The sequence below is a fragment of the Cupressus sempervirens genome, chromosome 6 (assembly GCF_028749045.1).
Source record: "Cupressus sempervirens isolate cs-2001-9-10 chromosome 6, ASM2874904v1, whole genome shotgun sequence".
Lineage (NCBI taxonomy): Eukaryota > Viridiplantae > Streptophyta > Pinopsida > Cupressales > Cupressaceae > Cupressus > Cupressus sempervirens.
Window position 1 is genome coordinate 589,026,141 of NC_143123.1, and position 17,023 is coordinate 589,043,163.

Consider the following 17,023-nt stretch of genomic DNA (forward strand, 5'->3'; position numbering starts at 1 on the left):
CCTATGGAATAACTACTCAAAGGGAGAAAGTGTACAAGTGTACCTTCTAATTACATCTACCTAGTAAGAGGGAGACAATGTTGAGGGAGATATAAGAAGTGATCATAAGGAAGTCATAAGGATGAGTTGATTGATTATCTATTGATCATAATAGAATTTTGTAACCTATTCAAAAGATGTAAGTTGTTGATAGAGGGAGAGATTTTGATACAATGAATTATTTTCTTTTTGGTATTTTTTTGGTCTTATAGATTAAGTCTGGTTAGTTTGGTTTTCCATCAATACCAAAGAGGGAGATTGTTGAAAACAAATTGATACAAGTATGATAAGTGTGTTTCAATTATTCTTTTGTCACTGATGTCAAACTTGCTACTCATTGGTAAGATAATTTCTTATATGATTTAAGTACTATCATTTGTTTGATTGATGAAGAGGATTTGATTGAAAATGAGGTAACAATAGAACCTAGAGGAAGCTTGAGTTATGATATGGAAAAGGCATACAAGAATAAGTTAAGATAGTGATATTATAGTGCTTTGATAATCTACTTAAAGTTGAAAAGGTTGGTTACACTCAGTAAGTTTAGAAGAAAAAGTTAAATGAAGTTTTTCTGCCAAGCCTGGCTGAGTCGACAGTAGGTGCCAAGCAAAGCTAGTGCAAGCTAAGAAAAAAATTAGTTAGAGCCTAGCAAAGTCAAATTCAGTGTATGTTGAGTGAAACAATGTAAGTTGTGTAAAGTTTAGTTGATGCTGAGCACCAGTAAACTTGAGTTTCTGTCGAGTGTTTTGACAGTGGATGTCAACTAGCATAGTATGTGCAAAGCATCAAAAGCCAATTAATGCCAAGTGTCAACATTATGAGAAAGATCGAGAACTCAATGAATCTAAGCTGACAAGTTTGATTTCTTGGATTGTGTGAACCATGTGGAACATAAGGTTGATAAGTTGATGATACCGAATTCAAGATAAACTATTTTGAGGTGAATTCAAAGGGAATTGAAGGATATGTTTCTAGAAGGAAATGACATGAAATGAGGATTAGATTCATTTAATCCTACCTAATCTGACCTAACCCTAAAATGGTCGATGGAGGATGAATGACAAAAGATATTAATTTTCTATTTATAGAGATGGTTGGTCAGAAGAAAAAGTTGTCATGTACAAGAACCTAAGGAAGACAAGGAGTCTAGGGTATTCCTTTATTCAATGACCTAATAGAAGACATTGCATTGGCAAGAAAAGCAAGAGGGCTTAAGGGTATAGATGCTTGAAGAGTGAAAAAGCTAACAAAGCTGAAGTGTATGAAAGCCAAGTAGAATGGAGGACTAAAACAGAGATCTATAATCTACAAATGGAGTTGTAAGTTGGTATCAAATCAAGCCTTACCGTTACTCTGTAATCATTGTATCAATCTAGGATAAATCCTTTGGATAAAGGTTGACCTAATAGTCATTTTTAAAACCTTTAACTAGGCAATATTACAAGTGAATGATCTCAAATCCTCTAACAAGGCCCACTCCTAATAGGGTGATTGAAATCTTTTAAATGGGTCACATTTAATAATGTGCATTGTAACCTTTAACAGGGTTGGTGTTTCATAGGGCATCACTTCAGAAGAGTGAGAATGAGTAGCATGTTACTAGTGGTTTTTCCCAAATTTGGTTTCTATGTTAAATCATTGTGTCAAATGTGTTATTGAATATGCTATGTTAAATGTTTATATTTCTACAAATTAATTTCATAGTAACCTACAAGTTTGAGTGATTGCATAATCTAATGGATAGATGCATGGTGAAAATGTTTTATAGATATGGGTTGAAACTACCCTATGAAAAATTTTATTTGTACATTTGGACCTTGGATAACTGATTCACCCCCCTTCTCATTTATTCTAAAGAATTCCAATAGCACCAACATGCTAGATCTATAATTTCTCAAGTCTAACTTGGACAACACAACCAAAAGAAAATAATTATAAAACCTTTTCAATCTTTCATTCCCATAGTCATTTTTCTCATCCTATCTTAATAGATAGATTTATTATTCTATTTTTACAATAAATATGTTGTTCTAGTTACAAATTTCTTGGGGAAAAACAAAAGTGCCATAGACATAAGAATTTATGATTTACGTGGGGATAAAGCAACATGAAAAACACATAGGAATTTATGATTTCAGTAGGGATGAACAAATAAATGGATTGTAGAGCTCACTTGGACGATCGTGCGTCCTTTTTTATACACTTTTAGTTGTTGATTTTTAAAATTGAGTTGGGCATTTCAAATTAGAGACAAATCCTTTTCAATTATAATATAAAAATTAAATAAAAAGTCAATGTACTTTAAAATATAAACAAAAAATAAATATACTTTAAAATATAAATATCCTTGAGAGAATTGTTTTGAGTATGAAAATGGCTTTTGAATTTGAAGTAAAGTAGACATCATGTTTAACAAAGACTTTCAATCTTAGCTTGGGGTCTGATGGAGGTACTTAAGCTTCTATTTTTAAGGAAGATGAGGTCTCCTAAAGAAGAAAACAAATTGCTAATAGGATCATTTAGAATCTCATCCTAGAGAATAAGAGCCTCTACAATATCCACAGCTAGTCATTTAAGCACAAAAATAGTGGTGGGGCTAGAATTACCCCATGTCCCCATGCAACTGCTTAAGTCTATTTTCTACTTAAAAATAAGCTATGCAGATGTGAAGTAAATTGTCAAAAAGAAAAGAGGGCTCAAAATAAGAAAGCATTGTATATTAAAAAAAATACAGGTGGATGCATAGAAAAATTCCCTCCATTTTTTTAATTTACTTCCATTTATTTTCCTCTATTTTTACATTTACATCTATTTTTTTCCCTCCCAAATTTAAGTCCATTATTTAAAAATTACTTTTAAGCTTCTTAATATAAGAAGAGATTAGCATTCGTGGGGTCACTTGCTCCTTAAAATATGTAGTAACGGCTACTAGCTAAATTAAGCTAAGAAGCTACATCAGGGCCTGCTCTTAGCTCTACTAGCTTAAAAGAATATTTTTAAAATCTGCATTCTTGTCAAAATAAAATTTTAGAAGGAAAATTATGTTTTCCTATTTCTGATCAATACAAAATTATATTTTGAATATACATTTTAAATTTAAAAGTATTAAAATTCATAACTCACAAATTCCTTCAATTTCGGAGTTTAAATTTGTAAGTCGGGTTGCACTAGAAGTTCATGGGGCCACCAGGTTTAAAATATTCCAAAAATGTCTATACAACACTAGCTCAATTTCTTTAGAAAGCCCCCCGCCATGGGACAAGGCACCCTCAGAGTTTTTAAAAATATTTAATGACAAGTGATGTCATGAATTTTTAATTTCTTCTAGGTAAAATAAAATAGCTCCTAAATTTAAGCAAATTGGTGGTCCCATAAATTTAAAAATGAAAATAGCCTAAGGTAGGGGTCCCATGGGAGGGGCTTGGGATCTATTTTTCTAGAGTAGGTAGCCCCATGATTATTTTTTTAAGGGGGCCAAAGGTTTGTTTGGATTTTTTTCCTATAAAATAGGAGCTTTGACTTTTTGGCCCTCTTAATCTAAGTAGGTCCACTAGCTTAGAGAATAATTCTACCATTTTTCAACAACCTACTCTTTACTTTCCAGGCAAAATGAAATAATTCCACCAAGAAAATTTATGAAGAAATATAATTTTTATTTTTAAAATTTATTAGACAACCAACTTCCTTGAATTTAGGAGCTAACATTTTGAAGAAAATTCACATATAAATTCAATAGCTCTTGCTCTATTTCTAAGAAACCAAGTGCTCATGGGACCCCGGCCTAGGATTTTAAATTTATTATTTTGTTTTGGTGGAAAAATAATATGAAATTGTTGACATATGGGGAGACAATATCCTAAGCTAGTGAGACTATTTCCATCCCCAGCTCATTTCCATGCATTCAAATTAAGGGTGCTAAAAAGTAGGAGCTCCTATTTTGTAGGAATTTTTTTGAAATAAACCTTTAACCCCTCAAAAAGATTGCTAGATATGTTAGAGGGGAGTTAATGAAAGGTTTTCAATTATTTATCTCTCTTAGAAAATATGACATGTTTAAGTGTAAGGCCCTAATTGGGTTTTTCCTCTTCCAACATTTGAAAAAAAGATAGGTCATTGGTTGTCTATTCGATGCAATTGAAAATGCTTTGCTGTTTGGAAACCATAATGTGTTTGACAAGTAATTTGGTTTACTATATGATTTTGTTCCTCATGAGATTATCGCATCTAGTAAGGTCGTCTTCTATGCTATGCACAAGATGATAATTCATCGTCCATTGTCCAGCTTGTGTTTAATAATATGGAGACAATACACAGCAGATGATGAGTTCAAAAAACAAACTTAAATGATGAGGTTAATAATAGTCTAGGTAGTGGTCCTCCTCATAAAAATGAGGAATGCAAAGAAACAAAAGACTGGGTGGTTGATCCTACCTGTCTCGAGACATAGAACATTGCTTAGAAGTCTCATATTTCACGGGCCACTACTATATATTTTATTAAATTTTGGTACTACTTGATGACCTTTTCAATGTATATTTCTAGAAGTCATTATTTTTCTTCAACTTTTTTGGCTTAGTCATATGACATTGGCCCGTGGTAGGATAAAAACTCTCACCCTAATATTTGTAGTTCAAATTCAAGGATATTTGAACTACAAAAATATGATATATTTGTAATTGTCAATTTTGTATTCTATAAATATAATACAAATCTATGACCTTTTACCCTAGAAAATAATAACAAGATACATTAAATAAAAATATATTTAATATTTATATTTTATAAAATATATATAAATTAATTTTTTAAAAATAAATTATAATGAATAATATAAAATTTATGCATGAAATATATAATCAAATAAAAAAATTTAACTAGCAAACTAATTAAAAATTATAAAGCAAAACTATTGTAAAACCTCAAAGACCCTATTGGAGTGTGATGATGAGAGGTATTTACTATTGATGCAGGCTATCCTCCTAACAAAATGCACACAATAGTGGAAAAATTCTTTAAAACATTTCTTTAGATCTGCGAGAATGCAATAATTTTATCTCAGATTTTGTGATGTCTTTTGTTATTTACCATTGAAGTCATCATGAAATTTTTGTAAAAAAAAATTTATTTTCATAATTTGAAAAAAAATTAAAAACATATTTTGTGTAAATATAGCCACATCCTATTACTATCACTCCAATTGCTAGATCCGTACTTTATCAGTGTAACTTGGACCACCTATAAACCCTATTTGTAGTTACTTCTTGTTCTCGTGACATCTTAACAAAAAAATGATGTTTTCTTGTATTTTAACAATTTATATATGTTGTCCCCATTCACAAATTTCTTGTAGGAATTCAATGGGAAAAAGTAACATGACAAGTACGCATTTCAATGGGTGATGTCTATCTAGCAGAAAATTTGCACCTGATATGATAATTTTTTGAATTTATTAAATTTATTTTGAAGTCACATACAAGGAGTTTTGTGACTTTAAAATTAGTTAATAAATTTCAAAAACTGTCAAATCTCATGCATATGTTTGGCTATTTAGCCAAGGGCATTTCAATAAGGGTTAACAATTAATGGATGGCAGAGATGTCTTAAATGGTCATGCATCCTCTTTTTAACAACCATTGACTTTTAAATTTTTTTCATTATAATATAAAAGTAAATTAAAATATCAATGTACTTTAAAATATAAATTAAAAATTAATATCCTTTAAAATATAAATATCCTTCGGAGACTTATTTCGAATTGAATTTAACAACTATTGACTTTTAATTTTTTTTAATTATAATATAAAAGTAAATTACAATATCAATGTACTTTAAAATATAAATTAAAAATTAATATCCTTTAAAATATAAATATCCTTCAGAGACTTATTTCGAATTGAATATGGATTTGTGATTTTAAAGTGGACATCCCGTTCAACAAAGACTCTCCGATCTTACAGCCCACTGTCTCCAATGGACTATGTTATTCAAGTAAAGCAAGGGATAGAAAATAATATTAGTCATCAATCTGAATAGATTTCCACAATCCATTAGACTTTTTTGACAATTTGCTTCTGGATTTGATTGTGTTTGTTTTTTTAGCATCAACGTTTCGGATCACACTCTGTGATCCATCATCAGGACATTTTTTCATTCTTGCATTCTCTCATCCTGATGATGGATCACAGAGTGTGATCCCAAACGTTGATGCTAAAAAAACAAACACAATCAAATCCAGAAGCAAATTGTCAAAAATATTAGTCATGTCGTGTTCTCATGTTCTCCTACAGAAAGCCACAACAATTCAAACTACTGTATTCCCAAAATCTATGTATGTAATTATAAAATTCTAGCCAAAGAAAAACGTGTTACGACTTGGAAAGATCAAGTGCGCTGCCAGCACGTACTCAGCCTATAAAGTAGACACTAGTTACACACTGGAAACTGAACCAGAGGAAACAAGGATCTCTACAGCCAATATGGGGTTTCCACTGTTTTCTTGGTATTCTGTGCTCCTTACTGCTGCTTCACTGTTATTCTTCTTCTTTCTATGGAGAAGAGAGATGAAAACGAGGAATTCTCTGCCCCCTGGGCCTACTGCTTGGCCCATTGTGGGAAACCTCTTTCTGCTGGGCAATAGGCCTACCGAGTCTCTGTACGCGCTTTCTCTCAAATTTGGCCCACTCATGACTCTCCGCCTCGGCACCAAGACAACAGTGGTCGTCTCCTCCGCCGCCATGGCGAAGGAAGTCTTCAAAACGCACGACCACATCTTCGCGGGGCGGACGGTGATAGAAGGCGTCAAATCAATCTCCCATCACAAGGCCTCCCTTATTTGGGGCGAATATGGACCTCATTGGCGCAACCTCCGACGCATCTCAATGGTCGAGCTTTTCAGCAACACGAGACAAGAAGCTCTTCAACACCTCAGAAGAGCCGAGGTATTTCACACAATCCGACTCATTTACGAGGACAAGAGAAATGTGATAGATATCGGGAGAACGGTGTTTTGCACTTCTTTGAATTTGTTGGGAAACATGATCTTCAGCTCAAGAGTCTTCGATCCCCACAATCCGGCTTCAGCTGGATTCAACCATTCCGTCTGCGAGTTGACGAGGCTCGGAGGAAAGCCCAATTTGGTCGACTTTTTCCCCTTTCTCCGCTTACTCGACCCGCAGGGCGTTTGCAGTCAGATGTCCAAGCATTTGCAGGCGATGTACGATTTTGTTGATTTGTTCCTACAGAAAAGACTCGCCTCTGAAAGTGAAAACCTCGGGCGAAACGATTCCGCGAAGGATTTTCTGGATGTTCTACTAGATTCCAGAAGCCAAGATTTCACACCCGCTGATATTCGACCCTTGATAGCTGTATGTATTGAAATTAACTTATCAAATGCCTAAAGAAAGAGTCTTTTATTTAATCTCCTTTTTTAACTTTTCCAGGAATTGTTTATTGCCGGCACTGAAACGACAACTACAACGGTGGAATGGGGCATGGCAGAGTTCATTCGCAATCCAGAGAAATTAAAGCGTCTCCGTCAGGAACTGGATGAAGTTGTTGGTCCCGATCGGAAAGTGGAAGAATCTGATTTGGATCGTCTGCCTTATCTCCGTGCAGCCGTGAAAGAGACATTCCGACTGCACACGCCGGTTCCTCTGCTGCTTCCACACAAGGCTCACAGCACATGCGTGGTCGAGGGATTTGTGATACCCAAAGACACGCAGGTGTTTGTGAACGTGTGGGCCATTGCGAGGGACCCTTCAGTTTGGACCAGCCCTTCCGAATTTCTGCCCGAGAGATTTCTGACGGGTAAAAATTGCAAGGTGGATTACCGGGGACAAAACTTCGAGCTGATTCCATTCGGAGCGGGGAGAAGGATTTGTGCTGGGCTTTCATTGGCGGACCGTATGGTTCATTTGATTCTGGCTTCTTTGCTTCATTCGTTTGATTGGGTGCTTCCGGATGGCATGAGCTATGAAGAGATGGACATGAGGGACGAGCTCGGAATTACTCTCAAGAAGTCTGCACTTTTAAATGCAATCCCCATACCACGTCTCTCACATCATGCATACCAGAAGTAGCCTAGATTACCTCTTCTACTCAACGCTTGTCACGCGTATTAAATAAGGAATCAATAAATGAAAGTCTATATAATGTCTTTAAGTTGTGTATTGGAGCCACTTTACTTTCGAGGTTGCCATGTACAACTGATTATTTCTAGCTGCTCTGGTATACGCACAGATTTTCACTAGTTAGCTTTTAAATATCATCTTTACTTTTTAATTTATATCATTTTCATTATATTTTATGGCTCGCTTGACTTGTTCTGAAGTATTTTAATATTAAGTTTTTATTTTAGGTTTTTAATGTATTTATTATAATAGAGATTTAAATTGTAATAATATAACGATAAATAAGACATTTTATAGAATCTTTTCATAAGAGCATTACAAACAAAGAGACTTTGGAAAAGATACTATAGCATTGTCTATTGTCTACTAAATATGTTAAAGAAGAGAAACTAAAGTCAACATGTGATATAAATTTTAAAATCCATCGGTGAAACTATATGACTTCTCATATAAATTTATAAAAATAATAATTGCTATCACACTAATAAAGAATCAAAATTATTTTTAAATAAAAATTAAGCTCAAAACTTTATTGTATGGGAAGAATAGTCGTATGCATTCAGATAATGCTTACTAAACTATTTTAACTTCTAAAACATAATGCATTAATTAATAGAGATGAATAAATTTGTGCATTAAAAGAAAATTAGATAAATATTAAAGAACAGAGACTGATTATTGGACTTATTATTACACTAAAAGAATGTGAGAACAACACGAAAAATTAATAGAACAAGAATACATATCGTTATAAAGAATAAAATCTAGAAGTTAAGAATCGAGAATGGAAATGTTAATAAATTTGGATAAAGTCCAACTAGTGCTCATCTACTAGAAATTTTAGGTTGGTAATCAAAAAATATTTAAGTTATTTAAATATACACATTTGACGTGATCAATTATTATAGTAACTTTTATAAAGTAACAATATTATAATGCCTCATTGATTCAGATATGAACATGAGGAAGAGTAAGTAGAATGCTTGGAGAACTAGCAAATGCCTCCAATTGGGGAAATTCAAGTCCCCCCAAAAAAATATTTTAGCTTTGAGTCTACCAAGAGTGAGATAAAACCCACCAAGAGAAAGAGGCGTCACTAGGACATCGGTAAGAAGCTCGTCTCCAGCCCACTTAGTCCCTCACACATCTCAGACACCGTTGAAGTTGTCTCATCCCCAGCCAAAAGCATGGCGAGGACATCACCTCCCCCATGAAGGGCACTCCCAAAGGTTGGGGGGGGAAGGGAAGCACAACCATGGCCAAAGGCAAAGAAAGGTTTAGCTAGATAGGCTAGAGCAGTCAATGAAGGAGATGGCAAACAATCACATTGGCATCTGCCAAAAATTTGACACACTGGCAAAATTCTCCACAAAAGTTATGCATTCTACAGTCACTACTCTTTATTTCCTATAGGTGAATGAGGACATGAAGGACGTTTGAAAGGAGAGTGAGACTACCTACTCCATTTAAGGCTTTTTGGGGGAGGACTAGTTGAAGATGCTCTTGGACAAGCTTGTCAAAGAGGAGGGGGTGGAAGTGAATAGGGATGAGCCTGAGGATAAGAAAAATGAGCAACTAGAAAAGAATGAGGGTAGCTAGCCTTGATTTTTTTTGTTCATTTTGTGTTTATGTTGTCGATCACTTTGAACTTAGTGACCTATACAATTTTATTATATATGTATATGTTTAATTTCTAAATTGATAGCAACAATATATTCCCCTACTGTTGGAATGCTTTTCCATTTTATTTGTTGGTTAGTAACAGGATTGATGGTAGTGATGCTTTTGTCCTAGAGCTTTTTTGTTTTTTGAAGTATAAAACTTGTACCAGTTAGATGATTGGGAGGTACCCTTTAGGTGGTCCTTCAACCTTTTTGTACTTTGGGGTTAGCCCCCCATCCTTATGGCTGCTATCTAATACTTCAAAAACAATATTAATAATCTCAAGTTATTAGTTATTTTTATATTCTTAATTTTTCTTTTTTTGAACAGTAAGTTGAAGTCAAGATTAAATATTATCATGTGTTTTTAATATTATAAAGTAGTCATAATTCAAGTGGTTGGCCCAGAGAAAAAAGACATAGTGACAAAGTCACTACCAATAGACACACAACTTATAGACCATAGTCAGTAGACTATACACCCATACTTAATTTACAAAAAACATAGAAATGAAGCACTAGCTTACTATCAAAACAAGTATTGTAGATAGCGAAAAGGAAAACCCTCTACTCTAAACTAACAACTAAACTAAACATCGTATCATGGACATTTTTAATAACAACCATTAAAATGATAAAGAAATTGTTCCAAATCTAGACACTCAAGGATTGAGAGTTTAAAGCATGGTAAAAGAACACAACAAAAATAAAAAATAAGGACATAGAAAGAGGAAAAATCCTCAATCATTTTAATCCTCTTGGCTAGGTAGTGGTCTTCCCCCTAAAAATATGGAATACAAAGAAAAGAAAGACTATGTGCTTGGTTATTGTCTTCCAAAGCCAGAGGAAGTTGTTGAGAACTCATGTATTTCATGAATCGATGTTATATATGTGGTTTATTTTTAATAAATTTTAGTACTACTTGACAACCTTCCAATTTATATTTATAGAAGTCATTTGTTTGTTCAATTTTGTTTAGGTTTAGTTGTATAGTGCTAACATGTGGCTAGATAAAACCTCTCAACAAGGTCTTTTTATTTAGATTCATGTATTTTCCAGCTATAGATATTCAAAACTTATGATGCATTTTGTGATTGTTAGTTTTATATTTTTAAAATATAATACATATCTATGACCTTTTACCTCACAAAATTATAATAATAAATACATTGTATAGAAAACCTTTAATATTTAAATTTTATAAAATATAATATAAATTAAAATATTAAAATAAATTATAAAAGATGTTATAAATTCAATAAATGAAATAAATAATCAAATAATAATATTCATAAAAAATAATTATTTAAAACTTATAAAGAAAAACTATTATAAAAACTTCAAAGCTACTATTCAAGGGTGATGATGAAAGATAATTGCTCACATCCACATTCTAGATCCATAATTTCTCAGGTTTAACTTGGACAAGACAACAAAAAGAAAATCATTACAAAACCTTTTTAATGTTGCATTCCCTTAGTCATTTTTCTAGTCCCTTCTTATAGATACATAATTGTATTCTTACAATAAATATATTATCCTAGTTGCAAATCTCTCAAGGAAAAAGATATGTGTCACATACATAGAATTTTATCATTTTAGTGGGAATAAAGCAACATGTTATGTGGTATGGGCACCAGTGATCGTATTAAACCTGCAGGAGTGGAGGCTTCCATCCGCAAGAGTGAAGTAGCAATTGTTTATCTATGAGAGGGTAGCTTATTACCTTTTATGGAACAAATGATAAAACATGAGGAGAACATCTTGATGCAATAATTCAACTTGTGGAATGATAGAAAAGTGGCCATCAATGGGATGAGTTTTGAAATCACTGAAGAAGTTAGAGCTAAGGTCGGTGGGTTTCCCATGGGAGGCAAGAACTGGTGCAAGCAAGCACGTGTGAATGATGAAACTAGTCTGTGGAAGATCTTCAAGTTTAATGAGGAACCGGTTCAAATGTGTGGTGTGTTTTCCAGGGAACACTTTCCTAATCCCTGGGATGTTATGCGCTATGCTATTATGAGATACATTCTCCTTGAGGATCTATTTTAGGTACTTTTTTCTGCCATTTTCCCATTCTCAAGCATTTCAAAAATTTGGATCAAATTTCCTTTTCATTCCTTTTGCTAAATTCAATGGAAGATAGTATATTCAAGGCTAGAAGAAAGAAGGGGGAGGGAAAATCCTTTTATCTCATCCACCAAGGTTTCATGAATAAATTGTATATTGATCACCTTGCCATAAACCCAACACTCCTAGTCAACATGCTAGTTACTATCACTCCCCAAGTTTCTTTGGACCCTGACCCTAGCCTTAGCCACAAAAAAAACCAAGAAAACCCCCACCCCTAAAGTTAAAATTAGCCTCATTGATTTTGATATAAACATAAGGAAGAGAAAATAGAGTGCTCAAAGAACCAACAAATGCCTCCAATTAGAGAAATTTAAGTCCCCCCTTAACAAGATTTTAGCTCAGAGTCTACCAAAAGTGACATTAAACCCACCAAGATGAAGAAACCTCACCAAGACATTGGCAAGAAGCATGTCTCTAGCCCACTCTATCCCTCGCACATTTATGATACACTTGAAGCTAATCCTTCCCTAGCTAGAAGTGTGGGGCAGGACATCACCTCCCCCTTGAAAGGTACTTCTAAAGAAGGGGAGGAAAAATGGAAGCATAACCATGGCCAAAGCCATGGAAAGGCTCAGTTGGATAGGCTAGAACTGTCAATGAAGGAGTTGGTAGACAATCACATTGGCATCTGCCAAAAATTTGAAACTCTGGCGAGTTTCTCCACTAAATTTATGCATTTCACAATCACTACCCTTTATTTCCTACAAGTGAATAAGGATGTGAAAGACTTGGGAAAGGAGAGCTAGACTACCCATCCCTTATACGGCTTCTTGGTAGAGAACAAGATGAAGACTCTCCTAGACAAACTTGTCAAAGAGGAGGGGGTGGATGTGAATAGGGATTAGCCTAAGCCAAAGAAGGATGGGGAACCTAAAAAGAAGGAGGGCAATTAGCCCTGCCATTATTTTTTCTTTTTGTTGTTATGATACCAATTACTCTAAACTTGATGCCCTATGGGGCTTTATTTTATATGTAGGTCTAAATGTTGGACTAATAGTAGTAGTATGTTTTCTTACTACTGGAATGCTTTTCCTTTTTATATACTTGTTAGCAACAGGACTGATGTTGTTAGTTCTATTCTAGATCATATTTTCTTTTTGAAGTATAAAACTGGTATCAGTTAGATGATTGGGAGGTAACCTTTGGTTGATCTCTTAGCCTTTTTGGACTTTGGAGTCTACCCCTCATCCATTTGGTTGCTATCTAATACTTCAAAAACATGTCATGTACAAAGGAATTTATGATTTCAATAGATGAACAAATATATGAATGGTAAAGCTCACTTGGATGGTTGTGCAACCTCTTCTTTACACTTTTAGCCATTAATTTCTAAATTTGAGATGAACATTTCAAATTAAATACAAAACCATTTCAATTATAATAAACAAATTAAATAAAAATTTAATGTACTTTAAAATATAATTAAAAAACAATATACTTTAAAATATAAATATCCTAGAGAGAACTATTTTGATATGAATATGGTTCTTTGATTTAAAGTAAAGAAAACATCATGTTTAACAAAGTCTTCCAATCTTAGATTAGGGTCCCATGGAGGGACTTAAGCTTTGATTTTCAAGGAAGAAGGGGTCTGATAAAAAATAAAAGAAATTTTTATAGTAGGATCATCTAGAATCTTCTTCCAAAAAATAAGAGGCCCTACACTATCTAAGGCTTCTCATTTAAGCACAAAAATAATGGCGAGGCAAGATTTAACTCCACTAGCTTAAGAGAATACTTATAAAATCTACATTCCTAGCAAAATAAACTTTTAGAAGGGAAAGTAAGTTTTTCTATTTCTTCTTAATACAAAATTATATTTTGAATATATATTTTTTATTTAAAAATATTAAAATTCATAACCTCAATTTCCTTCAATTTTGCATTCTAAATTTTTAAGTTGGGTTGCACTAGAAGTTCATGGGGCAACTATGTTTAAAATATTCCTAAAAAACCTTCATGAAAACCACTCATTCAAAAATTTAAAAAAAAGCCTAATGGGACCCCACCCTATCAGCATTTAGGAATATTTTATAATGAATGGTCCCGTGAATTTTTTATTTATTTTAGGTAAAAAAATTCAGCTCCTAAATCTAAGGAAATTGACCTGTTCCCATAAATTTTAAAAGTAAAATAACTTAAGATTTTAAAGTTATTATTTCGTTTTGGTGGAAAAATAATATGAAGTTCTTGACCCATGGGTAAGAAATTCCCTAAGCTTGTGGGGCTATTTCCAACTCTACCCCATTTCCACCCACTCAAATTGAGAGGGCTAAAAAGTAGGAGCTCCTATTTTGTAATAAAAAATTTTAAAAAATCTTTAGCCACTCAAAAAGACTGATAGATATATTAGGAGTTCATGGGACCACTAGGTTTAAAATATTCCTAAAAAACTTCCCACCCTAAGAGTATAAATCTCCTAAGCTTGTGGGGCTATTTTCAACCCCACCCCATTTCCACCCACTCAAATTGAGAGGGCTAAAAAAGTAGGAGCTCGTATTTTGTAGGAAAAAAATTCAAAAAAAACTTTAGTCACTCAAAAAGATTGCTAGATATATTACAAACTTATAAACTTTCAATCTCTCATAGAAATGTAAGATGATCCCTCTCGCATGTTATTTTGTATATGTTTTATATATAGCCTTTGAATATTTGAATGTACTTGACATTGGTGATATGTTTGGAGATTCCTCTTTTTGGAGCATATTCAAGTGTAGAACGAGTTGTGGGCCTTTATAAGGTGAGGGGGTAGGGGCTAATAATGAATGTGCCACAACAATAATCTACCTTTGCATGCATTGGAGGGACAATCAATATGTGAGTAAGCCCTCCCAAATCGATTGATGGCTATTAATTTCATATGGGCCCCTCTCTTTATGAGTTGGAGCTATGAGCTAGATGGTTTAGGGCAACACAAATGAAAGGGCGGCCCTTGTACACACACTCCATGTTTATTGGTGACCATTTTGAATCTCATTAGAATATTTGACAATGTTTAGTGATTTTTTTATGGTATTTTTGCTTAGGTGACCATGAAATGAGTAAGACAAGAGGAAATGCTTGTGGAAGACGTGTTTGTGGTGAGTGTTTTGTTATACTTGGATTCTCTTTTTATTAGTGAAATGTCCTCCTTTCCACTCCTAATATGACACAACTCCTAACATGGTTGGAATATCTTGACATGGATTCAAAGTCTCCTAGAAATTTATTGATTGTATTTCATTAGTAAAATACTTGATTGAAGTAGTCATATAATGTGTTCTATATGCATTTTCATAAAATATGCCAACAACATTGACTTACTCCTTTTCCTACAAAACAATACTTAAGACTACAGTTTTTGGTGCATCAAATCTAGCAAATCCCACCTGGCACTAAAAAGTTGCAAATTAAGTATATGTTTTTTTGAAGGCTTTACCATTATGACAATTTAGCGGCTATATCAGACTTCGATTGAAATACAGATAGATTTAATTATAAAAAAATGAGCAAAGCGGAAAAGACAGTATAAAAAAATATATACACATTTTTCTCGAAATTGAGGTGCATGAAAGAGCACCGTCCACATTCACGTGTTTCGTACCATAGAAAGAACTCAATGGCGCCATTTCCTTCGTATCTCAGCCTCTTCTGCGGGGTTTAAAGACGCCATCTGCGAAATGATGAAGGTCGGCGAAATGACTAATCTGGTGGACTTGTTCCCGTTTCTCCGGTTCCTCGACCCGCAGGGCGTGTCACGTCGGATGGCCGGGCAAAATCAAGACCATATATGAGTTTTCCGATTCATTCATACAGAAAAGGCTCTCCGAGACGGCCAGCCAAGGCGTTGGGCGTAATGACTCTGACAAGGACTTTCTCGATGTTCTGCTGGATTCCACAAGTGAAAACTTCACTCTCATCCATGTTCGATCCTTTTGTATTTGTGAGTGCTCAAGATAGTGGAAGATTCACTAAAAGTTTATAAGTCGCTTGCATGTGTGATAGATCTCTGATTATCTGGGCTTTCTTGTTTCAGGAATTGTTTATGGCAGGTACTAAAACGTCCACTGCAACGTTAGAATGGGCCATGGCAGAATTCATTCGAAATCCCGAGAAATTAAAGCGTCTCCGAGAAGAAATGGATGAAGTAGTTGGTTGCAAGAGAAGAGTGAAAGAATCTGATTTGGATCGTCTGCCATATCTGGATGCAGCGGTGAAAGAGATACTCCGATTGCACCCGGCGACTCCTCTGCTGGTTCCTCACAGAGCTGACAACTCACATGTCATTGGCGGATTTGTGATACCCAAACACAGCCAGGTGACGGTGAATTTCTGGGCCATTGCGAGGGACACTGCGATTTGGAAGAACCCTTCTGAATTCATGCCGGAGAGGTTTTTAGAAGGCGAGAACACTTTGAGCTCATTCCGTTCGGAGCGCGCATAAGAATTTTCCCGGGACTTCAATTGGGAAGTCGCATGGTTCATTTTGTTCTTGCTTCTCTGCTTCACTCGTTTGAGTGGGTACTTCCAGAGGGGATGAGCTGCGAGCAGATGGACATGGCGGACGAGTTTGGCATCACTCTAAAGAAGGGTGTAGAGTTGGGTGCAATTCCCGTACCGCGTCTCCCTCATCATATATATGAGCAGTAGTAGCAGGGATCCCCACTTGTACCGAATCTATATCACACCGTGTCAAATCAGTAAACTTCTGAGCCATTAAATAAATTTGATATCAAATCTAGAAAACACCGTAGCCTATGCACTCCACACCCTTTATTTCAAATTGGACTCTGCTATTCTCCAAATAAATGTACCTTTGACTTTCTTTTCAAAATTATGAAACTGTGTTTTTGCACATCTGAATTTTTTTGGTGAATCTTTTGACTTTAGTGTGCAAATTTGCCGGAGGATAGTCCGTGTCTTTCGAATTTACATAATAAAATATATAGACTAAATTAGCAAATCATAATGAAGTGAAGAAATTAGAAATTAAATAATAAAGAGCTTACAAGTATATATTGAAGCTACTTCATTTGATCAACAATGTTTATCTACAAAAATAGGTATGTCCCATTTTTTAAA

At 34.4% G+C, this 17,023-nt stretch overlaps 2 protein-coding genes across 2 annotated transcripts; both read left to right on the forward strand.

Annotated features, from left to right (window-relative positions):
- Positions 1–6,411: 6,411 nt before the first annotated feature.
- Positions 6,412–8,337, forward strand: LOC149553625 (cytochrome P450 76T24-like). The gene is made up of 2 exons (XM_089789035.1): positions 6,412–7,403; positions 7,479–8,337. Exons 1-2 carry the CDS (start codon positions 6,516–6,518, stop codon positions 8,115–8,117), a joined length of 1,527 nt encoding a protein of 508 aa, XP_089645161.1. The 5' UTR covers positions 6,412–6,515; the 3' UTR covers positions 8,118–8,337.
- A 3,307-nt stretch (positions 8,338–11,644) lies between these two features.
- On the forward strand, positions 11,645–16,385 carry LOC149553626 (geraniol 8-hydroxylase-like). The gene is made up of 5 exons (XM_089790351.1): positions 11,645–11,792; positions 14,989–15,042; positions 15,587–15,708; positions 15,758–15,865; positions 15,978–16,385. The coding sequence occupies exons 1-5, from the start codon at positions 11,645–11,647 to the stop codon at positions 16,383–16,385; spliced, it is 840 nt and encodes a 279-aa protein (XP_089646477.1).
- The last annotated feature ends 638 nt before the right edge of the window (positions 16,386–17,023 follow it).

Bases quoted from the DNA above. Each gene is read 5' to 3' on its own strand.
- LOC149553626 (XM_089790351.1), top strand. From the start codon at position 11,645: ATGAGTTTTGAAATCACTGAAGAAGTTAGAGCTAAGGTCGGTGGGTTT. The intron at 11,793-14,988 runs GTGTGTTTTCCA...ATTTTTGCTTAG, and splicing joins GGAACCGGTTCAAATGTGTG to GTGACCATGAAATGAGTAAG. The intron at 15,866-15,977 runs GTTCGATCCTTT...TTCTTGTTTCAG, and splicing joins AAAACTTCACTCTCATCCAT to GAATTGTTTATGGCAGGTAC.
- LOC149553625 (XM_089789035.1), top strand. From the start codon at position 6,516: ATGGGGTTTCCACTGTTTTCTTGGTATTCTGTGCTCCTTACTGCTGCT. The intron at 7,404-7,478 runs GTATGTATTGAA...TAACTTTTCCAG, and splicing joins ATATTCGACCCTTGATAGCT to GAATTGTTTATTGCCGGCAC.